Source organism: Apodemus sylvaticus, chromosome 1 (assembly GCF_947179515.1).
Source record: "Apodemus sylvaticus chromosome 1, mApoSyl1.1, whole genome shotgun sequence".
Classification (NCBI taxonomy): Eukaryota; Metazoa; Chordata; class Mammalia; order Rodentia; family Muridae; genus Apodemus; species Apodemus sylvaticus.
Genome location: NC_067472.1, coordinates 202,246,519 through 202,270,522, shown reverse-complemented (window position 1 = coordinate 202,270,522; position 24,004 = coordinate 202,246,519). Strand labels below are relative to the sequence as shown.

The following is a 24,004-nucleotide window of genomic DNA, read 5'->3' as shown; positions in this document are numbered from 1 at the left end:
CTGCCAGAAGATATTGTTTCAAAGAGAATGGTGTGCGGCTGTATCGATGGCTCACTGTGAAGGCAAAGGGTTCTGGGTTCAAATCCATAGTACCCATATAAAAGTTGGGCATGGCCACACATGCCTGTGACCTCAGCTCTGGGATGGCGCAGGTGACTCCTGGGAGTCAGCCTAGCCGAAATGTCAAGGTTTGAGAGAGGAACAAAGGGAGGTCACACTTATATACAGGTGGGTGCGTCCGTCCCCTCACGTGTTGAAGACGCATAGGAGCTTTCGTGGTTGGAGTGCTTGCTGGATGCCAACATTGTGTTTAACTGCTGGGCCGGGTAAAGGAGGCTGAGTCTCAAGAACACAGGAGCCCCGGGTTTGCCCTTTTCTCCTTTTCCTTCTCCTAGGGATTGGACCTAGAGCCTTTGCATGCCGAGCAAGCACTCTACTGCTGGTCTCTGCCTGGCCCTTTCACTGTTCCTTCATTTGTTCATTCATTCACTCACTCACTCACTCATTTGGTTTTTTGAGGCAGGGTTTCACTGTGTAGCCCAGGCTATCCTAGAACTCATTCTGTAGACTAGGCTGGCCTCAAACTCATGGAGATCCACCTGCCTCTGCCTTCCCGAGTGCTGGGATTAAAGTTTGTGTGACATCATGGCTGGCTGACTTTGAGAAGCATTGTGTTGTCCAGACTGGCCGTGCACTCTCTGCATCTGAGGCAGGTGTTGAGCGTGTCCTCTTCCTACCTCATCACGTAGCTGGGATCCCGGGATCACTGGCCCAGCTCCCTCTGTGTAGTCTCCTGGGCATCCTCTGCTCAGTGCTGAGCAGGACCTGCCCCGTGTCTGCAGGCAGTGAAGCCTCCGGGGGCTTGTGAGAGCCTTGATCTGTGAGGGTCTCAACAGCACAGCTTTGAGACTTGGACTCAGGTACCAGAGCTGCCCTGCTCTGTGCCCCCCGTTCCTGTCTGCCTACACTGCACCTGGATTTATTTCTGTTTGAGGTTTGGTTTTCTTTTTTGTTTTGCCATGTGTGTAAGTGTACTGTGTGCATACAACCCCGACGAAGGCCAGACAAGGGCACTGGAGCTGGAGTTATAGATGGTTGTAGCTGGGTGCTGGGAACCAGAACTACTCCTGGAAGAGCGGCCAGGTTCCTGTCTTGCCACCTCCCCGCTCCTGCATTTAGATTAGCCAGTTATTTTCCCTGTGTATCTGGCACGTATGCATGCCTGTTCACATGGTGTGCGTGCTTGGTGGCTTGGTATGAGATACACGTGCAGTCATGTAGAGGTCAAAGCTGGTGTGGCCACGCTTCACTTTACTGAGGTGAACTCTGAGAACCCAGAGCTTGTTGGTCCATTAGTCCAGCTGCCCGGGTTTCTGGGAGTCTGTCTGCCTCCAGAGTGCTGTGGCTGCGGCGGAGCTCCGAGAGCCACGCTGTCCTCTCGAATGTGGAGGCAGTGCTCTGCCCGCGCAGCTCAGCTCTTGTTCTCGCTAGTTCCTGTACGCCTGGACAGGCAGTGGGGGCAGAGGTGGCCTTCCACCACATGGCTCCGAGATGCTCTTCCTGTCCTGTCTGCATAGACTTCAAGTGAGGGCGGCAAGTGCCCTTTACCCTGAGCTAGTCCTTATTTTCAGTGTTTTAGATCAAGTCCACAGTCCAGACTGTCCTGATAGCATGACAGTCCTGCCTCAACCTTCCTTGTACTGGGCTTGTGAGAACCGCCATGCCTGCCTTTGGGGCCTGAGTTTGTGTGTGTCCTCCTTCCTTCAAACTCACAGGTCCAAGAGCTGATCATTAACAAGGACCCCACCCTGCTGGACAACTTCCTGGATGTGAGTGACAGGGGACAGGGTGCCTGGGGCAGGGGGAGGGGAGGTGGTGCTCGCTGGTGTGGCCTGATCCAGCTTCCTCTGACTACAGGAGATCATCGCTTTCCAAGCAGACAAGTCCATTGAAGTGCGCAAGTTTGTCATTGGTTTCATCGAGGAGGCATGGTATGGGGCGTCACTGCGAGTACCTAGTTGTCATGGCTTATGTCCCCCAGGTTTCCCCAGCATGCACCCAGTGGGATTGTAGCCCCGGATGCACCTCACCCAGCACTTGGGTGATTTTTTTGTGGAAGGGGCGGTCTTCCTTTCCGAATCCAGGCAGCAGCTCCCGCCTCTCAGCCTCTGACTCCAGGCCACCGTGACACGGGCACCGGGACTTGAGCTTGGCCAGTGTCTTCCAGAGCAGTGTGCATTCTTAACTGCTCAGCCATCTCTCCAGCCCCTTCACACCTCCCACCCCCTTACTATTTTAAAATGACTAATCAGTCTAATTCTTGTTTTGCTTTTAGACAAAATCTGATGTAGCCCAGGCTATCCTGGAGCCCAGTCTGTAGCAGATGATGACCTTGAATATTTGGTCCTCCTGTTTCTGCCTCCTTGTTTCTGAAACGGGAGTTTTGTCTCCAATGCCTGGCTTTGTGGTCTAGTTCCAAAGTGTCTGTCTACCTGAGGGGATCCCAGCCCTCACTGCCTGACAGCCTCCTGCACATAGCTGCGTGATCTGCTGACCCACTGAGCATGCACCTGACACCTCCCTCTGGCCCTATCTCCTCTTCTGCCCCTCACAAAACACCAGAGTGTGGCCTGTCACCCCAGGTGGCCCTTCTGTCCCATCTACAGGGCAGCTGAGATAGTCCTGCCTGAGCATCGCCTTTGACTCCTGCCCTTTGTGCCGCTGTGCACTCCTTGGATTCCCTGGGTAACTCTCCACAAGGGAATGTCAGCCTCACAGCAGGGCCTCTGTGTCTTGCTGGCTCCTTGTAAACAAGGTTGGTTCTGATAGTGGTGCCGACCAAGCAGAGGCATCTCCCCGGGCCCAGTGTCCTTGCCTGTGCTCTCCTCGGTGGCATCAGCTGCAGTCGCCCTGCCTGAGACTGGGCAGGCTCCCTTTCCCCCTGCGGCTCTGAGGGAGGAGTGGCTCTTTTGTTATCCTCTGAGCCCGTCTGATCTGCTTTGTTGTCCCGCCTTTAGCACAGACTTTGTTTGAGGCAGTTCTTGATCAGTTTATAGAGAAAATAGGCTTGCAGGGTTGAGTGGGTTTGCCCAAGTTGATTTGGTAGACTGAGGGTATTTTACCCTCTGTGTCTAACCCTAGTGTGCAGTCACACTTGTTGCTTTACCCGGAAATGGGCAGACACAGGTTCCCACTGTGACCTTGAACTTGGGACAGTCTCAGTCTCTCTCTCTCTCTCTCTCTCTCTCTCTCTCTCTCTCTCTCTCTCTCTCTCTCCTCTCTCTCTCTCTCTCTCTCTTACACACACATACACCCTCCCTCCCTCCCCAGGGCTGGGATTGTAGCATGTGTCACCATAACCGGCCTTGCTAAATTTTCTGAGTTCACACAACAGTCATGTATGTAGCAAATGCATCCCAGTGTGGAGCAAGTCTTCTGCCTTCTGGTTGTCTTGCAGGAAACTTTGTCAGAGACAGTGTCTCATGTAGCCTAGGTCTCCTGACCACAGTGCCATCTCTTCAGCTCCTGGTTTGGATCCTTTTTTTAGTTTTGTTTTTTTTTTTTTTCCTCCAACAGGTTTCTCTGTGTAGCCCTGGCTGTCCTGAAACTTGTTCTGACCAGGCTAACCTTCAACACAGAGATCTGCCTGCCTCTGCCTCCTGAGTGCTGGGATTAAAGGTGTGTCACCACCTCCCAGCATAATGTTTCATATTTTTTAAATGGTGCAACTGATGTTTAGAATCGGATTTATGTTGTGAAAAAAATCCCATTAATGTGCTGAGTGTTACCGGAGGCCTTACATTCTTTTTGGCAACCAAAGTGACCCTGTCGGTTCTAAGTCCTGTGGAAGGGTCCCTACTGTGGTTGCTCCCAGGCTCAAGGAAACAAGACCAGGTGTTTTTATTAAGTCCTTACACCAAGCTCTCAGTGGTCTTTGTGGCTGTTTTCACCACCTCTGCAATAGGTATTTTTGCAAATGAGATGAAGTGGGAACAGGGCCGGGATGTGTGGCTTCGACTCCTGAGCCTAGCATGGACAAAGCCTTGGGTTCCGTCCGCAGCACCATGTACTCTGCACAGTGCTGCACATGTGTGAATCCCAGCACACAGCAAGTGGAGGAGGAGGATCTGGGGCTCAAGATTCTCCTCAGCTGCGTAGGTGGTAGTCCCAGAGGAGGCGATGGTGCCCTGGTCACATGCTGATCGTTGTTGGCAGTCACTTACACAGCCACCTGTCCCTCCTGAGATGGAGGACTAAAGGCTGCAGGGCAGCCATGGGACAGGGACGATGGAGGGCGGCGGCAGCATCAGGCTCCACTACTGTATGTACTGGTGACAGATTCTGACGCCTCCACCTCAGTTTCTTGATTGTGGGCCCTGTGTCCCCACCTCCTACCTCATGGCCCACATGGCCTGACCCTTCTCTACTCCCAACCCCACCCCCAGCAAGCGGGACATTGAGCTGCTGCTAAAACTGATCGCCAACCTCAACATGCTATTGCGAGATGAAAACGTGAACGTGGTAAAGAAGGCCATCCTCACCATGACCCAGCTCTACAAAGTGGCCCTGCAGGTGAGGACTGGCTGGGCCTTCCTAGAACAGTCAAAGCCACATCAGAGTTGGGTGTGGTTTGGGGCCAGCTGCTGAGGCTAGGGCTGGGCATAGATTAGGCTGGCACTGCTCTTCTGGGCCATACTCAAGCCCCATTTTGTGCTTGTCGTGAGCCATGGTCCGTCTGCTTGTCCAGGGAGACCTTGGAGGTCTCTCTCCCTGCCTGTGCTGCGTCCCTTCGCTGGGTTATGGCTTGTAGTGCAGTCCTGGCCAGGGCAAGCCTGTCACAGTGAGGCTTGCTGTCCCGAGAGTGGTCGTGGCAGCTGCTGTGGTCTTCTGGGTCCGCTCATTCTCACATTCAGCAGACACTCCCTTAAAGCGTCCAGTTTTAAGTCCTTTGCCAGGTGATGCAGGAGACATCCAGGACCAGGACTTTAGTTGCAGCCTTCACAGAGCTCCTAGCCCAGTGAGGGACATAGACCAGACTCCCCTCAAGCAGGCCTGGGTTGCTCACCCATGTGTCCCGAGGCTGTGGGAGGCTGAGTCAGATATAGTTCAAGGTTACCTTGGGCTGCCTTGGAAGACTGTCTTAAAAAGTAATAGTAATTTTTTTAAAAGGTTCCTGAATCTTTAGAGATGGCCGAGCTGTTGTAAGGACAACCTAGGTTCCCTTCCCGCCACCCACATGGTGTCTCAGAGTCATCTGTCACTGCATCTCAGGGCATCTTGTGACCTCCTGACCCAGGATGCACGGGTGTTGCATAGATAGGCATAGATAAAACACCCGTACACATACACAAATCTTAAAGTGGTAAGGGGTCACAGGAGACTTCCTCCACTACTATTTGACCACACTGGACTGAGTTCATTGGTCATAACAGTGAGGTCATTCACTGTTAGCAAAAGAAAGCCAGTTAATCTCCACCATTTTTTTAAACATGTATGAGTGTTTTGCCTGCACGTGTGTCTGCAGTGTGTGTGCAAAGCCTGTGGGGGCCAGAAGAGAGCCTGAGATGTAGGGCTGCAGTAGCAGCAGAAAGTTGACAGCTGCCGTGTAGGTGTGGGAGTCCAGCCTGAGGTGACTACTCCAGCCTTGGGCTCCCCTGTCCTAGCCTCGCCCAGCACCGAGCGTAGCTGTTGGTTTAATGAAGTGAATGTGCGCATCGTCATTCAGTGTGCGGGTTGGGGCAGAGCCTCCTGGCAGTTGATGTCTTGTCTCTGTCCCTGCTCCTCCTGGCCTTGCCAAGTGGATGGTGAAGTCTCGGGTCATCAGTGATCTCCAGGAGGCCTGCTGGGACATGGTGTCCTCCATGGCTGGGGAAATCATCCTGCTCTTGGATTCTGACAACGATGGCATCCGTACGCATGCCATCAAGTTTGTGGAAGGCCTCATTGTCACCCTGTCACCGCGTATGGCTGACTCAGAGGTCCCCCGGCGCCAGGAGCATGACATCAGTCTGGACCGCATCCCTCGGGATCACCCCTACATCCAGTACAGTGAGTGTGTCGGCGCCAGCCCAGCTTATATAAATAAGACCCCGTCTTTAAAAACAGAAGCTTGCCAGGTGGCGTCCCCCAATGCTGTTGGCAGTGACTTCTGTAGATACACATGGAGTGTGTTTTACTTACTTTCCTATAATGTGAGTCGGTGACTTTACACCAAGTGTTAGGTGCTGACTCAGGAGGACTAGACAGAACAATGCTGTCCTGGGGCCTGTGGCTGTGTGGGTATGTGCATCCAGTTAGGCTGACGGGGCCCTGGATGGCTCCTCCTTTCTACCTCATTAGATGTCCTGTGGGAAGAAGGCAAGACGGCTCTGGAGCAGCTGCTCAAGTTCATGGTGCACCCCGCCATCTCCTCCATCAACCTCACCACGGCGCTGGGCTCCCTCGCCAACATCGCCCGCCAGAGACCCATGTTCATGTCCGAGGTGATCCAGGCCTACGAGACTCTGCATGGTAGGTCGGGTGCCCACGCGCTCTGCTGACCTGGTCGTCGGTTCCTAAGGAACTGTCGAACTCTGCTCACCGTGAGCTCCGTGTTAGAGCAAGGTGTAGTGTGGGTACTGCAAAGCTAGCTCGAGATGCTGGTCCCACAGGGTCCCGACCCCTCAGGAGAGGAGGCTGCTGATAACTTCCCACCTTAGAACCGAAAGAACGCCACAGAGTCTGGTGTTGAGGCGTGAGTGGGTGCTGGCTGTGGATCTGGCCTCTCCATCTCTGGACTCGTCTGTTGACTTTGTTTTCCGGCAGTTTCCTGAAGCAGTAAAGATGGCTCCAGAGCTCAGGATTCCCATCCTATCCACTTAGCAACAGAGGGAGAGAGTGCGACTCTTGCCTTATCATTCCAGCAAAAGTCAAAGGCTGATGCTCATTGTTTGTGATTGGCTGAGCAGAGACTATGGGCCTGCTGCTGAACCAATCACAGAGGCCAGGGCAGCGCAGTGTTCTCATTGGCCCCAGGCTCTTGCACACTTGGACAGAGGATGGAGACAGGGTGGTTCCCTCACAGGGGAGTGAGAGTGGCGCTGGCTGAGGAACGGGTGCTGCGCCTGCAGAGGCCTAGTTAGAGGCCTCTTTCCCCGCGGAGCAGGGGCAGCTTGGTGACTGAGGTGACTGAGGCTCAGGCTGCTCGTGCCAGTGGCAGGAGGATTGGCCTGAGCTGTGGCAGCAGGTGAGCGGCTTGTGGAAAAGGTGGCAGTTACAGCTCTGCAGGTTAGCCCAGGACTGCAGCCCTAAGACCTGAGGCTCGCTGTGCAGGTTCCCCCGCACCTTGAAGGACTAATGTGGAAGTCGTCTCTTGGGATCTTAGTCTTGGCTTGAAAGGGGGAAGGCTACGAGTCCTGTGAGTCCTTCTGGGAGCTTAGGAACTAACCAGGGAATGTCGGCAGACACCCCACCCGAATTTGGGGCTGAGAAATGAGCCTGGCAGGCCTACAGAGAACTGTCCACAGCACTGAGCTCCCACCTCTGTCCCCACAGCCAACCTGCCCCCGACACTGGCCAAGTCCCAGGTGAGCAGCGTGCGTAAGAACCTCAAGCTGCACCTGCTGAGCGTGCTCAAGCACCCTGCCTCCTCGGAGTTCCAGGCCCAGATCACCACCCTGCTGGTGGACCTGGGCACGCCCCAGGCTGAGATCGCCCGCAATATGCCCAGCAGCAAGGACTCCCGCAAGCGGTCCCGCGACGATGCAGATTCCACGCTCAAGAAGATGAAGCTGGGTGAGCTGGGGCGGGCGGCCTGGGCTGGCGCTGGGGTGGCTTTTTGTTCTGTACACAGTGTGGCTCGGTAACCATTGCTCTCCGCAACTATGGTATATAGTACAATTAGTAAGTGTTCTTTAGGTTTTGATCCTGAGACTTCCAGTCTAGGAGCAAATGGCCTTGCTCCTTTCTGCCTCCACCTGTGGATGCTGGGAATATGAGTGTGTGGCCAAGTAGAATCATCTAAATGTGGGAGAAAGGAGGGAGTGATGGCTGAGGGTCTTGCCTTTCAAGGTTTCACTTCTATTTCATACATATGTAGGAGGCCCTTATCCTTTACATACACATGTATATGTATGTATATAATTGGACTCTTCTTTTTTTTTTTCCCTGAGACAGGGTTTCTCTGTGTAGCCCTGGCTGTCCTGGAACTCACTGTGTAGACCAGGCTGGCCTCGAACTCAGAAATCCGCGTGCCTCTGCTACCCAAGTGCTGGGATTACAGGCGTGCGCCACCACCACCTGGCTGGACTTTTCTTTTTTAACTTTGTAATTCTTAGCACTTTTGGTTCTTATTGAGACACAGTCTCAGCCTCCCAGTGTGGGGATGGCAGGTGTGTGTCATCTCCCCAGCTTTGAAGTGACTTCTGTGGTATTTAACAGTAGTGTGGGCCAGAGAGGCCTCAGCACCAACAGGTTTTTAAAATGTCATCTGTGTTTGTTTATAGAACATTTTCTGGGCACTGGGGAAATGGTTCGGGTTCAGAGCACACTGGCCGCTCTTCCAGAGGTCCTGAGTTCAGTTCCCAGCAACCACACAGTGGCTCACAGCCATCGGTAATGGAGTCTGATGCCCTCTTCTGGCCTGCAGATGTATAGATGTATATGCAGCAGACCACGCATAGAATAAATAAAATCATGTGCGTGCGTGCGTGCGTGCGTGCGTGCGTGTGTGTGTGTAAAGACAATTTCTGAAATTATCGGGGTGGGTTGTTTTGTTTTTGAGGTTTTCAGGTTTGTGCAGGAAGCACCTTTTCCTACTGAGATATATCACTGGCCCTACATCTTTTTATTTTATTTTAACTTTTTCATTATATTCATTGTATTTTATGTGTGATAGTCTGCCTGCATACATCTGTGTGCTTACCACATGTATACTTGGTATCTTTAGAAGACACAAAAGGGCATTGAATCCCCCTGAACTAGAATTACAGATGGTTGTGAACTGCTATTTGGGTGTTTTTTTTAAGGCTAAGCTATATCTACCACTGTCCCACTTCTTTTTAATGGTGGCCAAGTGCTCTGTATAGGACTGCTCTGTACATCTAACCTTATTTGTTTTCTTTTTTTTCCTTTTAAAGAATTATTTATTTCATGTATATGAGTACACTGTTGCTGTCTTCAGACACACCAAAAGAGGGCAAAAGAGGGCATCAGATCCCATTACAGATGGTTGTGAGCCTCCATGTGGTTAGGGGGACTTGAAGTCAGGACCTCTGGAAGAGCAGAGCAGTCAGTGCTCTAACCGCTGAGCCATCTCTCCAGCCCTGGTTTTTCTAAGACTTTTTTTTTTTTTAAGATTCTGTGTAGCCTGACTGTCCTGTAACTCATTCTGTAGGCCAGGCTGGCCTCAAATTCAAAGAGATCTGCCTGCCTCTGCCTCCTGCAGTAACAGCAGAACTGTCTCCTACTGGGGGCACCTGCCTGGCAAGTGGGGCTCCTGCATTCCATCCACCTTCAGTATGAAATGTATTGGTGATGTATCATCTTGGAACTTACAGGGTTCGACTAGAGTTTTTTGGTGTTTTGCCATGTCCCTAGTGAGAACTGAGACCGGGAAGAGCTGTTGCTGCCCGGGGACCTGTGGTACTTTATGGTCATAGTACACTGCAGCCTAGGTCCTTGTCTGCCGTGTGGCTGCTCCTTGCCGTGGCTTGCTAGAGGAAGGCCATCTGGCTCCCTGAGCACAGCTCCTGCTGCAGTCTGGGGGCCAGCCTCTTAGTCCCCTCCCTTCCCCTCCCAGAGCCCAACTTGGGAGAAGATGATGAGGACAAAGACTTGGAGCCTGGCCCATCAGGGACATCAAAGGCCTCAGCCCAGATCTCAGGCCAGTCAGACACGGACATCACTGCTGAGTTCTTGCAGCCTCTGCTGACGCCTGACAATGTGGCCAATCTGGTGAGGAGGGCGAAGTCATCCCGGGACAGGAGGCCTGATCCCAGTCTTTTCTCTGCCTGCTCTGCACTATGGCCAACTCGGTAGCATCAGCCAGGGTTCTGTCCCACCCTTAGATGACCTCTTGTCAACATCCTCCTTCTAGAGGCTGTTTATTCTCAGTATCCCAGTTCCCGTCTGCTTGCTCTGTTCTCGGGAGACTGTCCCAGGCGACAGTGTGGCAACAATGGCTCCCCAGAAAGTTAGGACAACAAGAGCAGCCCCAGCCCCGACCTGAGTTCCTGCTGCATCTCCCGTGCTGCCGTGGGATGAACTGGCTAAGATCCCCTCCCTGGCCTCCCACAGGTCCTCATCAGCATGGTGTACCTGCCTGAGACCATGCCTGCCTCCTTCCAAGCCATCTACACCCCTGTGGAGTCAGCCGGCACTGAGGCCCAGATCAAGCACCTGGCTCGGCTCATGGCCACACAGATGACAGCGGCAGGACTGGGTCCTGGTGAGTTGGTGCTGAACTGGGCCACACCGTGACACTGGACTCTACCTACTGGGAAAGTGTGGAGATGAAGGTCATGTGCCATCTAAGGTGTCACCTGTCGTGGCTCTGTCATCATGCAGAGTACTCAGTGTCTTCAGGTCCTGGGCTTTGAAGTCCAGCTGACGTGACCTTGAGTCCAGGCTGACTTGTGTCAGATTTCCGAGCTTCTGAGCTTGGAGCCTGTCCGTCTTGCATCAGAACGTTGTTTTACATGTGTGCTCTGAGGCCAGAAGAGGGTGTCAGAATGAAAGTTACAAGAGGTGGTGGGTGCTGGGGACGTAGCTCAGGTCCTCTGCAAGAGCAGCATGTGCCCTCCATCTCCAAGCAGCTCTGCAGCCCAGGCTTCCGTCTTCTGCGACACGGGGCGTGCTGTCCAGCCCGTGCTGGCCTGCTTTCCCGAGTGCGGAGCTTACATGGGCGCTGCTCTCGGCAGCAGCATGCTCTGAAGTATAACTTACAACCAGTAACACGTGCACAACTGCAGCGCCATCATGGCTGGGAGCTTCACGAGCCATGCCCTCTCCTACACCTCTGTGGGTTCCAAGGCTCGCACTCAGGCTCCTCTCTGCCGAGCCGTCGAGCTAGCCTGGTTCAGACACAGCTGCTGTAAGCAGTGGCTACATGTGGGTCTTTGATGCACTCAGGTTTTCCCCTGAGCGTGTTGTCAAATCACATGCCCTCTGCTGCTAAAGACTCCATAATGAGCATGCCTTAGTGGTACACACCTATCCTCCAAGGAGGCAGAGGTAGGAAGATGAGAGGTCCAGGGTCATCCTTGGATGTAGAGTGAGTTTGAGGACAGCCTGGGGTGCTTGAAACCCTGACACACAGACTCAGATGGGCAGTGAGACAGCCTGGGGTGAGCGTGTTTGCTGTCAAGCCAAAGTGTGGTCCCTGGAACCCACACGGTGGAAGGAGAAGCCTGCACACATGCGCACTGGATATGCATGTGTATCCCATACAGATAATGAGATGTAATCATGAGGACTTGTTCCAACCCTGATGTCCACGAGAAGCCAGGGTGCTGTGCACCTGTAGCCCCAGCATTGGGTGGGGCAGGCATAGGTGGGCACGGGGAGTTTCCTGGTCAACCAGCTGAGACAGCCAGCTCTGATTCTGTGGTGATGTGTTTGGAAAGTGGTGTGGGTCTGGTTAAAAGGCTCTCTGGGTAAAGGTGCCTCGTGCCCCACCCAGAGGCCTGAGCTTAGTCCCCAAGGGGCCCATTGGAGAGAAGCAGCTCCACAGAAGGGTCCTCTGACCTGCACGCACGCACGCGCACACACACACACACACACACACACACACGCATAACACAGAAATGTGAAAAGGGAAAGAGCAGGGCAGGGTGGGAGCACACTCTGAACCTCGCACTCAGCGGACAGATCCCCGAGTCTGACGCCCCTTGGCTCTACATAGCGAGTCCAGGCCGAGCAGACCGCACAGTGACACTCTTGTCTCATTAAACAATAAAGTGGAGAGAAGTGAAGATACAAGGCAGCCTCTTGCACACCACACAGACATAGCCGTGCATGCCACACAGACGTGCGTCTAAGAGAACATGCTTGTGACCTACATCTTGAGACTGACAGCTGTGTCTCTGCAGTGATATTGTCTGACTCCACCCTTAGATCATTTGTTAGGTGCGCTCCAGACTGTGGTGGGTGCTGTGTGTGTGTGTGTGTGTGTGTAAGCCCAGGGTCCAGTGACGGCGCTGACATGGTGGTCCTGTGGCTGCCTCGTTTCAGGTGTGGAGCAGACCAAACAATGCAAGGAGGAGCCCAAGGAGGAGAAGGCAGTAAAGCCGGAGAGCGTCCTGATCAAGCGGCGCCTGTCGGTGCAGGGCCAGGCCATCTCTGTGGTGGGCTCTCAGAGCTCCATGTCCCCCTTGGAGGAGGAGGTGCCCCAGACCAAGAGGAGGCCAGAACCCATCATCCCTGTCACGCAGCCACGGTGAGTCCTCTTCCCGCGGGCCTGTGGGCCCTTGAATGAATATCAGGCAGGCTGAGGGCTGGGCCGGCCTCTCCTCTGCCTCAGTCAGTGCAGGAACCACCGAGCGAGCATGTGTGGCTTGCAGCCACGCCCTTTTCAGTCCTCATTTGGGAGAATAGTGGGAGAGACGCCAGGTTAGAGAATCTGGGGGGCACAGCCGTGGTGGCAGGGAGGCAGGCAGTCTGCTTCCTGACGTGCACCAGGGCTGCTCACTGCTCTGCCACTCTTACCAGAAACTCCGGCCTAACCCCGCCGAGTGCCACTTGACTGTTACTGCTGCCTTTGTCTCACTCCGCTCCACTCCCCATCCCGTCTGCAGCCCGTAGACTGCAAGCCCCGGCGAGGGTCTTTCTGCTTCCTCCTCTCTACCTGAGCCCCTCCTGGTCCCAGCCTGTTCTCCCAGGGAGACACTCCATGGCAGAAACAATCACAATTTCTTCCTGACTCTGTTCTCCCAGCCTGCTGAGCCTCTCAGGGAGTTCAAAGGTGCGGAGGGGCTGTGTGTCTCTGTGTCCCAGTTCCAGCACTGGGACCATCAGGCCAACTGGGCTGTAGAACACACATCTTGTCCCTGCCCTCATGAATGTAGGCTGGCAGGCGCCGGTGGGCGCAAGAAGATCTTCCGTCTGAGCGATGTGCTGAAGCCCCTGACAGACGCCCAGGTGGAGGCCATGAAGCTCGGCGCTGTGAAGCGGATCCTGAGGGCTGAGAAGGCTGTAGCCTGCAGCGGGGCGGCCCAGGTACGCTCCTCAGCCTAGTGGAAGGTCCCTGTGGCGCTCGCCCTGAGCTCGGCTGCTCCAAGCTCCTCCGTCCCCTGAAAAATCAGAGCTGCAGCCTTCTAGACGGTAGGGCCTGCTCCGGATTACACTGAGGCGGCTCTGAGTTCAGAAATTCCTGCCTTCAAGGGTTTTGCTTTATTTTTTTTTAAATGTGTCTGTCTGATTAACATTTGTATATATGTGTTGCCTGCATGCGTTTATGTGTGCTGTGTGGATGCAGGAGCCCATCGAGGCCAGAAGAGGCCATCAGGTCCCCTGCTGGAGTTACAGGGAGTTGTAAGCCACCATGTGGGTGTTGGAAACCAAACTCAAGTGTTCTTAACCACTGAGCCCTCTCTCCTGCCTTTATTTTCTGATGTTTTATTTTGTTCATTTTGTTTTGCTGGGTCTTTGAGCAGAGCTTCTCTGTGTAGCCTTAGCAGTCTCAGGTCACTCTGTAGACCAGTCTGACCTTGAGCTCTGCTTCTGCCTCCCAGGGGATGTATTTGTTGTGTGTGGACACTTTAGTCTCTGCAGGGCATGGGTTTCATGTGCACTTCCACAAGAGTGTTCTGGGTGATAAAGGCCCCGTGTAGACGTTCATCCTTGGTTTTCACCACATCTTGTTCATGCCTAAAGGCGATGGACAGAGTCTTGATGCTTTTGTCCTATGTAGTGGAGTTCATAGTGCCCGCCTGCTCACCCCAGCAGGCTGCTGGCATGCTGGCTTGGTTCTTCTTGTCCACAGCCCCATGACCATGCTGCAGTGTTTACGCTTCTTCATGCTGCCTTTGGTTGGTTGGTTGACTGATTGATGATGATTCATTGTTTTGAGATTGATTGGTTGTTTTGAGAGGATGTCTCACTCACCAGACTGGCCTTGAACTCGAGTGTTCTCGGTGCTAGGACTGTCGGTGTTAGCCACTGCGCCCAGTGTTTGTATGACCGTGGCTGCAGGAGTGTGAGACACGATGGAGTCCGCTCCGGAGGCAGCCGCACTGCCACGCACTCTCACCTACACCAGGTACGCGTCAAGATCCTGGCCAGCCTCGTAACACAGTTCGACTCCGGATTCAAGGCAGAGGTGCTGGCCTTTATCCTGGAAGATGTCCGGGCCCGTCTCGACCTGGCGTTTGCCTGGCTCTACCAGGAGTATAATGCCTACCTGGCAGCAGGGGCCTCTGGCACTCTGGACAAGTATGAGGACTGCCTCATCTGCCTGCTCTCCGGACTGCAAGAGAAACCGGACCAGAAAGATGGGTGAGGGGTTGGCCGGAAGCCCAGGTCCACTCCTGTGTCTCATTTCTCTTTCCTCCTGAGTGCCACGCAAGCTTGCCCTCCCCATGTCCCTCTCTGGGAAGTGTGTGTAGACCATGCTGGGGTGGGGGTGGGGTGTTCATCTCTGCCACTTGGTCGGAGTGGCTGGTCACCCTCTGGGCTTCTTATTCCCATGTGCACTAACAGTTCCCAGGGATGGGACAATGGCTCAGTAGTAGATCACCCTGGCATGAAGCCCTCGGTGCACCCCTGTTCTAGCAAAGAAAGGCATCAGACAGGGAGCATCTGTGCCGTCTGCCACTGAGCTTTGAGGCAGCAGACTGCCCTGTCTGAAGCTGGCCCCAGGGCTGAGGAAGCTGTTGTGAGCTTGGGGCCACAAGGAAGGCTGCCTTGCAAGACCTGGTCTTTCCTGGGCAGGATCTTTACCAAGGTGGTTTTGGAGGCCCCTCTGATCACGGAGAGTGCCTTGGAGGTGATCCGGAAGTACTGTGAGGATGAGGTGAGCGGCCTGTGGCTCTGTGGTGTAGATATGGGGCAGGGGTAGTTTGGGAGAGGGAGCAGAACAAGTTACCACAGCAGTCTGCGCATCGCCCCGTCTGCAGAGTCGCGCTTACCTGGGCATGTCGACCCTTGGAGACCTTATCTTCAAGCGCCCTTCTCGCCAGTTCCAGTACCTGCATGTTCTCCTCGACCTCAGCTCTCACGAGAAGGACAGGGTGAGCTTGTGTTTGTAGCTGGCCAGCCTGGTTTTCCTTTTTCTTCAAACTCTGTTTTCATTTCATTTACCGTGAAGTGGCATCACCATAGGGTCAGGTGCTAGTCTGACTGAGTATGTATATGCTCTCAGAGGAGGGCGTGCCCGCTCCTTGTCTTCCCACTCACGTAGTAAACTAACCTGGGCAGCAGCAGGCAGGGCGACATCACAGTGTACAGTGCCCAGGTCGGGCACTGCGTAGACTAGGGATGGGTCAGGAAGCTTCCTGGAGATGTGGGAGATGCCATAACACAGTGGCTGTGCTCTAGATGGGACCCATCCCTTGTGTACTGTCACCAGCCTCCTTGTGGTGGCTCATGTCCAGTCAGCGTGCCGTTAGCACAGCACTTCCAGCCCTGTTGTTTGGGTACAAACTCGTGTTTCAGACCAGACTCTGCTCCTGTGTCTCCCAGAAGATGGTGTCTGTGTGAAATGAAGCCTGGCCAGTGACAATGTCTTCCAGGCACTGGGCTGCCTGTCCTGCCAAGTTCCAAAGCCAAGGCCACTTGGCGCAGAGAGCCACTCTTGAGGAATGAGGAGCAAGCGAGGCGGGAGTAGCAAGATGGGCTGAGAGGTGCAGCAGCTGCAGCCTGGGCCTCAGGCTGGGCTTCTGCCCAGTAGTGCCGTCCGTCCATCAAGTGCTCTCCCATCCCGCCCCGCCCGTTCTGCCCTCAGGTGCGCTCGCAGGCCCTACTCTTCATTAAGCGCATGTATGAGAAGGAGCAGCTTCGAGAGTATGTGGAGAAATTTGCCCTCAACTACCTGCAGCTGCTGGTCCACCCTAACCCACCCTCGGTGCTGTTCGGAGCCGACAAGGACACAGGTCTGCTGCAGGTTCCTCTGGTTGGCCTCAAGCCCCGTCTCCTGGCCACTCTACTAAGTGGCTGCTGGGGGTAGCCAGCAGGGCCAAGACCACAGACTAGGGACTGCAGGGGTGGGAAACTGGAGGACCAGGAAAGCGACCTGGGGGTCCCAGGGCCATCTCAGGGTCCCAGGCTGTCTTGGGCCAGTCCTTTAGCACAGTCGCAGACCCTACCGAACAAACAGACGGTCAGTCCAGCAGGTTTGGACAGCCCCTCCCAGAGGTGTGGTCCAGGGAGGGTGTGAGCGGAGGTGCTGGCCTGTCGCGGAGACTGGTGGCATAGAGGGTCAGCAGTGAGGGTCTTTTTGCTGACATATGTAGGGACCAGCACGGAGGGTAGCAGGACTGCCAGCTGGGCTGCCCCTTGTGCCTGACAGCCATTGGGAAGATGTTTATGTTGAGGCTGTAATCAGTCATGACGGGACTCGAGGATGCAGGGTTAGCTTCACACAGTAGAATGGCCAAGCTTCCTTGGGCTTGGTGGCGGGAGGACGCCTGCCCCTCGGTACCTGCTCCCTCTCCCCACCTGCTTCCTCACGAGGAACAGACTCTGGGGACAGGGCTTTGGGAAGGGAATAGAGGCTTCTGTTGATGCATGACTCTATCCTGCCCCGTCCTGTCAGAGGTGGCTGCGCCCTGGACAGAGGAAACAGTGAAGCAGTGTTTGTATCTGTACCTGGCTCTCCTGCCTCAGAACCACAAGCTGATCCATGAGCTAGCAGCCGTGTACACCGAGGCCATCGCTGACATCAAGCGGACAGTGCTGAGGGTCATCGAGCAGCCGGTGAGGCTCTAGGCCTGCCTGGGCAAAATGAGCCCCCAACTTGAGCTGTTCTCTGGATTCACGGCTTTAGCCTGTGGGTGCTCCTCACGTCATTCTTCAGTGTGTGAGGTGGCACAGGACTGCTCAGGTGCAGAGCGTGGAGTGGCACACTATCATGTCCTGATCTCGCTGCCCTGACATGACGGGTGCGGCCTAGTCCCGCAGGCAGCGGCCGCGTTAGCACCTGAGCTCCACGGGCCACCCCATGGGATGCGGTTCAGATGGGGTCCCTGTTTGCGGCTGGGTTCAGAACGCCTTGTTTTACGCATCAGTTCTGCCCCTGCCCTTGTTTTGTTATTTGAGCAGGTCTCATTATTTAGTGATCCTCCTGCCCTGTGACATCTTTATTATGGGAAATTTTCAGTAGACATGGAGAAGGGCGGGTTTAGGTTCTTCCATGAGGTGCCTTAGCCCAACACTGAGGAAGAGAAATGAGTGCTAGGCGGACGGAGTGCCTCGGCGTCCATCACACACACAGATGGAGATGCCAGGGGCAGCAGCCAGCATGCTCCCTGTTCATGGGAACAGGTGCTTGAACTCAGCCAGAGCGGAGTGACGGTGGCTTCAGGAGGGCGGGCAGGGACAGGAAAACCTCCCTAAGCGGTGCAACACGGGCTGGGCATGGGAGGTGTGAGACAGCAGGGCACTGACCTGCCAGGGAGGGGGACACATCAAGGCTCCAAGCTGGCACTAGGAGAGCCCAGGAGCCCAGGGACCTTGAGCAGCCAGCTCTGCAGCCTCTTCCACTGCTCGTCCTAACCTGGTCTTGCTCCCCTCTACGTCCAGATTCGAGGGATGGGCATGAACTCACCCGAGCTGCTGCTGCTGGTAGAAAACTGTCCCAAGGGGGCAGAGACGCTGGTCACCCGCTGCCTGCACAGCCTCACCGACAAAGGTGCCTGGGCCTGCCTTCTAGTCTGTCCCACCTGCCTTCCCCTGCAGAGCCTAGAGCTGCTGAGTCCCTAATGGCTGCGCCCCTCTAGTTCCCGTCCTCGGAACAGGGTCTCACTCTGCAGTAAAAACATATGAGCTGCACTGAGGGAAGGAGAGGCTGGGATTGCCCCGCCCCTCCCATCAACTAACCTCTGTCCCCTGCCCTGTGCCCATCTCCTCTGATCCCTCCGTCACCTCAACTCGGCTTTTCTCTGTCTTCCCCAAAGTGCCACCATCCCCCGAACTGGTGAAGCGGGTCCGAGACCTGTACCACAAGCGGCTGCCTGACGTGCGCTTCCTCATCCCCGTGCTCAATGGGCTGGAGAAGGTGGGAAGGAGAGGAGGATGGGTGCTCGGGTGTGTGTGTGTGTGTGTGTGTGTGTGTGTGTGTGCCTGCGCGCACCATAGTCTTAGTCCCTGGCCTAGGGGTAACACCCCAGCTTGTGTCCCTAGTATATTTTGGGGCCAAAGATGCTTCACTATGTGGGCGTGAGTGGGGATGACACTGTCCACCAGGGGTGGTCTGGGGAGGGGGACATGTGTCATGACACTCAGCACTCAGAGTCCTCTCTGGAGTGGGAGGGTTGGGCCACCCAGCCTGTCATCACTCTCCTGCCCTGCCCTGCCCCTTCGTCATCACTCTCCTCCCCTGCCCCGCCCCTTCGTCATCACTCTCCCCTGCCCCGCCCCTTCGTCATCACTCTTCTCCCCTGCCCCGCTCCTTCCTCATCACTCTTCTCCCCTGCCCCGCCCCCTCTTCATCACTCTCCTCTCCCGCCCCCTTAGAAAGAGGTGATCCAGGCCCTGCCCAAGCTCATCAAACTCAACCCCATCGTGGTGAAGGAAGTCTTCAACCGCCTGCTAGGCACCCAGCACGGTAGGTGCTTTTCCTGCTAGCCGCCCCTCAGCCTCCCTCCTAGCTGCCCAGGACGGTACAGGGTCTTAGAGACCAGAGTCCCTGTGTCCACCATGGTGAGAAACAAAAATGTATGAGGTGGAAAAATAGCCAAAGGTGTCTGTGAGTTCCTCTGCCCTGGTCCCTGTAGCCTCGTAGGGACATGGTAGCAGGGATGTCCGCCATGGCAAGTTGGGTCTCCCCTCTCACAGCAGGAGGCCACCTTTTCTACTCCGCCCCAACACAGCACAAGGTTCAAGCCACGTCACTGTTCAGTGAGACCCTGCCCTAACCCAAATCATGTGCTATGTAGTTAGTCCTACATAGCTGACCCTTCCCTGCCTTCTGGGGGCATAGCCCAGTGCACAGAGGGCACAGTGGGGCCTCAGCAAGGGAACTCTAAAAAGGTGGTGAAGACTTGAGGCCACTTCATCTAGTCTCCTGTCCTCCAGCCCAAGAAGCAAGAGGGTGCCTCATTTGTACTCACCTGAAGCTGGCCTGGGACTCTGGCTGAGGCCCTGTCCTGTCCCCCATTGCCCCCCTGTTGCAGGTGAGGGGAACTCGGCCCTGTCCCCCTTGAATCCAGGAGAGCTGCTGATTGCACTGCACAATATCGACTCTGTGAAGTGTGACATGAAGTCCATCATCAAAGGTGAGGCACCCCTATTCCCACAGACAGGCAGGGACCCGGTCACTACATAGCACTGCTGCCTCATGGACTACGGCCTGGTGCCTGACCCATCCCATGCTGGGCTCCATGCAAAGGACACACGCGCACGCACACACACACACACACACACACACACAGGGGCCTGGGCATAAGGTGGCCCCCAGGAGTACAGCCGTCCCTCTTCCCACCTACCCTGAGGAACATGGAAGCAGAGCCCACAGAGCCACCGGGCTGCCGACATGAGCACGTGGCCGGCCTGCACTGAGGCAGCAGAGACCGTCCGTAGTTGGGGCGTGGTGATGCTCCGGCAGGCTTCCTCTGCGCAGGCATTCCCTCTGAGCCCGCCTCTCCCTCATGCTGCAGACCCACTCCTGCCACCCACATCTCCTGCCAAGTATGCTCTAGATAGGGCACAGAGTTCACAGAAGCTAAACAAGGTGCCAGGGTCACACAATCTGAGCCAGACTGGAGCCAAACCAAGCAGGGTCCTGCTCACAAGCCTACCCTGGGACGAAGCCGCCATTTTCCCTCCTTTCCTTCCTCCCCTAGAGACTGGGCGAGAATCAGCTCTGTCCCAGGAGGAGGCCCTGCCTATCATCCTATCAGTTAACCTCTCTGCTGACTTCAGGGTAGCTGCTTCTCTGTCCCTGCTTTTCCTGTTCTGCCTGAAGTGGCTTTTTCAGGGACCGCTGGCCTGGCCTTCCTCAGCAGCCCTGACAGGAACAGGGCAGAGGAGGCTGCAGGGAAAGGGGAGGGCTGTAGGCTGGGATTGTGGGCTCTGTGCATGCACACACACACACACTCACACACATTTTACAATGCTGGGAATGAACCTAGACAGCCTCCCATGTGCTTGGTAAGTGGTCTATCTCTGTCCACACACTTGCTGGTCTCTCTCTCTCCACACACTTGCTGGTCTCTCTCTCTCCACACACTTGCTGGTCTCTCTCTCTCCACACACTTGCTGGTCTATCTCTGTCCACACACTTGCTGGTCTATCTCTCTCCACACACTTGCTGGTCTCTCTCCACACACTTGCTGGTCTCTCTCTCTCCACACACTTGCTTCTTGCCTCTTCTTAAATGCAGTGAGAATAACCCTGACTCTATAGCAATCCATTCAAGAGCAGTTTGTGCACAGTTTGGAGGGATTTGGAGACACACAGCCATCTTGGATCCAGAATAGAAATCTAGTCACAGAGAAGAAAGGGCCCTGTCAGAAGCCACACATGGCCGAAGACCTTGCAGGCACTGGCAGCTTCTTTGGGAATTCTTGTCAGTTCACCATCTCCAGGCTTCCCACAGCTCTCACCACATCTCCTCCATCAGCTGAGAAACCCTGGCCTCCCTGGGTCCCAGCAGTGCTGGGGACACGCTGGGACACTGACAGCTTGATGCAGCCTGGCCGGGACTCAGGAAGGGCTTTCTGAGGAGGCTCTGCCTTCAGCCAGCAGGCCTAATAGGCATGAGGCGACATCAGAGCAGAGGTTTCCAAGTGAGGGAGAGAAGTGGCCTGGCCTCCTGCAGCCCCTGGGATGGAGGACAGGCTGGCCTTTCTGCAGACCCAAGGGCTGCTGAGTGGGAAAGGCTAGAGTCTGAGCGGGAAGCCCCGGGCTGGGTGGACAGACACTGGAGTCAGGCCCATGTGGGCAGCGGTGGAGCACAGCAACAGGTACTCCTCCAGTTCTGCTAGTCCTCTCTCCTGCCCTTCAGCCTGTGCACGGCTGCACGGTCCGTCCTTCTCTCTGGCCTCCTCTGCACAGGGTCCCCTTCCTCCACTGGCCTCGCAGGGACTGGAGCGCAGGCGGGCTTTCTTCTTGCTCAATAAAGACTTCCTGGTTGACACTCACGTGGCCAGTGGTGTTTGGGGAATGACTTCAGAGGCAGCTGCCGGGATCACCCAGCCTCAACCCAGTTGACCCTGACACTGACACTGCCCCTACTCCAGGAGCCAGACCATGCTTGCTTCACTGTGACGTTCCCACAACCTGTTGGCACTTGGCTTGTGGTGGGCCCTCACCCTCTTAGCCCTCCCTTCCCTGTTACTCTCATGAGCACCCCTCATATCTGCTCTGCACCCTCAGACCCTACTGACTAGCCAGCCTTCTGGCAGACGCCCAACCTTCTGGGGATTGTAGGGCTGTCGGCAGCACCCCCACCACCACCATAGTAGGTTATACCCATTTTGAGGCTAGCGCAGGCCCAGGGTTGGCTGCGTGCTCTTTGCCACAAGAGTCTATGTCCCCCAGATTGGTCCACTATGGGTTATCATACCCAGGATGGACCCACCTATCTCAGTCTTCTGGGGCGGGGTCATTGAGCATCCTCATAAAGAGCCTTTTGTTGTGGAGGTGGAGAAGTGTGGGGAGTGGGCTTCCACTTAATGGGGGACATCCAGACAGAGAGGACAGGCCACTTTCCGCCTCCTCACAGCCACCAACCTGTGTTTTGCGGAGCGGAATGTGTACACGTCGGAAGTGCTAGCTGTGGTGATGCAGCAGCTGATGGAGCAAAGCCCTCTGCCCATGCTGCTCATGCGGACCGTCATCCAGTCCCTCACCATGTACCCCCGCCTGGGGGGCTTCGTCATGAACATCCTGGCCCGGCTCATCATGAAGCAGGTAACCGGCCCGGGCCCGGGCAGGCAGCCAGGGGGCAGGACCCATCTCGGAAGTGCCTGTCCTGCTTGTGGTATTCCTCAACACTCCCTCCAGCTGGCTGTCCCAACATGGAGAACAGTCGGGGACATGAAAGGCGTATGTGCCTCTGTCCCACTCCTGGGCACTGCGGGGCACACAGCTCAGCTGGAAGCATCCGTGTTTGAAGAGACTAGCGTTAGGATGAGTTGGTGAGAGTCTTGCTATGTAGCCCAGAATAGCCATGACTCAGATGTGTAACGGTTCTCTTGCCTGCACCCTCCAAGTGCTGGGGTTACACGCGTGCTGCGCCAGCTCTCAGAAATACTGTGGGAACGGTCACAGAGTCTGTCCTCCGTGCCAGAGCTGCGGGCAGAGCCCAGGCTGTCCCTGTGCAGCTAAGGGCCTGTCCTCCAGCCTGCTGAGTGTGGCTAATGGCGCCTGCCAAAGGCCACTGTGAAAATAACGAGGTGGTGCTGGTGCTGTCCTAGGGCGTGATGCTGGGCTAACCTAGGGGTTGGAGGCAAGCTTCCTGTGGGAGTCGCAAATTCCTGGGTAGGCTAGGCGAGTGTATGAGTGACAGCGTAAGGTCCTGGGTCCTGGTGCTATCTTCAGGAAGGAGGTGGCTGCTTGGGCCTGTGCCTAACAGCCCCCTCCTGCCACAGGTGTGGAAGTACCCCAAGGTATGGGAGGGCTTCATCAAGTGCTGCCAGCGCACCAAGCCGCAGAGTTTCCAGGTCATCCTGCAGCTCCCTCCGCAGCAGCTCGGCGCAGTCTTTGACAAGTGCCCTGAGCTCCGGGAACCACTGTTGGCCCACGTGCGCTCCTTCACCCCCCACCAGGTACCTGGGGGTGGAGTACAGGTGAAGGAAGGCTCTGGGAGGTTGGCTTCTGGATTCTGGGGTGCTGAGAGGAGCCTTTCCCTTCCCCAGCAAGCACACATCCCCAACTCCATCATGGCCATCCTGGAGGCCAGCGGCAAGCCGGAGCCGGAAGTCAAGGACGCCCCTTCAGGGCCCCTGGAAGAGGTGAGGGCACTGTGGCCGGCCACCTGCCCACAAGGCCCAGTCACTAAAGTGTTCCCACCCCACACTCCTTTGCACCAGGGTGGAAGGTCTACGCTGGGTGCTCCCGAGTGCTCTGCCTCCTCCACCCTGATGCCCGCCCTGAGCTGAGTGCCTCTCCACCCAGGACGACCTGGAGCCCTTGGCTCTGGCTTTGGCCCCGGCCCCACGGCCCCCTCAGGACCTCATCGGCCTGCGGCTGGCTCAGGAGAAGGCCCTGAAGCGGCAGCTGGAGGAGGAACAGAAGCAGAAGCCCACAGGCGTTGGAGCGCCCGCTGCCTCTGTGTCCTCGACGCCTTCGGTGGTGCAGGCAGCCCGAGCTGGCCTCACCCCGGCTGAGGAGGTCATGGAATACCGGGAGGAGGGTCCCGAATGCGAGACCCCGGCCATCTTCATCAGCATGGACGACGACTCGGGGCTGGCTGAAACCACACTCCTGGACTCTAGTCTCGAGGGGCCCCTGCCTAAGGTAGGGACAGATTGCTGCAGAGGGAGCCAGGCCACCCTGGAGCCCGTGCCTAGCTCTTGACGCACTGTCTCTTGTCTTTTCCCGCCACCAGGAGGCAGCAGCAGTCGGGCCGAGCTCCAAGGATGAGCGGAGCCCCCAGAACCTCAGCCGTGCTGGGGAAGAAGCCTCGAAGAGCTCCAGCCCAGCCAGGGAACCCGAGAGCAAGGGGAACAGCTGACAGCTGCGGGGGGGGGGGGGGGGGAGGGGCGGGACGGGCCTCCTGGAGCCTTGCCTTATCACAAATAAAGAGGTGGCACTCAGGGCGTGGCTGCAGTGTCTGCGCAGCTTAGAAACCCTGAGGTCCAGCCTGTGCTAGACTGCGCCTGCGCACACAGTTTCTCACCCTGCGGGCGCCCCGCGCTGCTAATGT

The 24,004-nt window shown here is 55.9% G+C and overlaps 1 protein-coding gene across 2 annotated transcripts in view; it reads left to right on the top strand.

Annotated features, from left to right (window-relative positions):
* The window catches only part of Sympk (symplekin scaffold protein), a 30,112-nt gene extending 6,292 nt beyond the window's left edge, over positions 1-23,820 (top strand). For both annotated transcript variants that reach the window (XM_052171960.1, XM_052171959.1), the window contains exons 4-27: positions 1,776-1,829; positions 1,918-1,991; positions 4,446-4,572; positions 5,799-6,048; positions 6,340-6,510; positions 7,534-7,773; positions 9,779-9,933; positions 10,276-10,426; positions 12,211-12,415; positions 13,044-13,194; positions 14,237-14,472; positions 14,908-14,989; positions 15,093-15,206; positions 15,920-16,067; positions 16,730-16,890; positions 17,716-17,824; positions 18,090-18,190; positions 18,649-18,739; positions 19,308-19,409; positions 21,860-22,047; positions 22,728-22,904; positions 22,995-23,090; positions 23,254-23,595; positions 23,687-23,820. In XM_052171960.1, the coding sequence (XP_052027920.1) occupies positions 1,776-1,829; positions 1,918-1,991; positions 4,446-4,572; positions 5,799-6,048; positions 6,340-6,510; positions 7,534-7,773; positions 9,779-9,933; positions 10,276-10,426; positions 12,211-12,415; positions 13,044-13,194; positions 14,237-14,472; positions 14,908-14,989; positions 15,093-15,206; positions 15,920-16,067; positions 16,730-16,890; positions 17,716-17,824; positions 18,090-18,190; positions 18,649-18,739; positions 19,308-19,409; positions 21,860-22,047; positions 22,728-22,904; positions 22,995-23,090; positions 23,254-23,595; positions 23,687-23,812 (3,651 nt within the window). In that variant the 3' untranslated portion in view covers positions 23,813-23,820. The remainder of the gene's footprint in view (positions 1-1,775; positions 1,830-1,917; positions 1,992-4,445; positions 4,573-5,798; positions 6,049-6,339; positions 6,511-7,533; positions 7,774-9,778; positions 9,934-10,275; positions 10,427-12,210; positions 12,416-13,043; positions 13,195-14,236; positions 14,473-14,907; positions 14,990-15,092; positions 15,207-15,919; positions 16,068-16,729; positions 16,891-17,715; positions 17,825-18,089; positions 18,191-18,648; positions 18,740-19,307; positions 19,410-21,859; positions 22,048-22,727; positions 22,905-22,994; positions 23,091-23,253; positions 23,596-23,686) is intronic.
* The last annotated feature ends 184 nt before the right edge of the window (positions 23,821-24,004 follow it).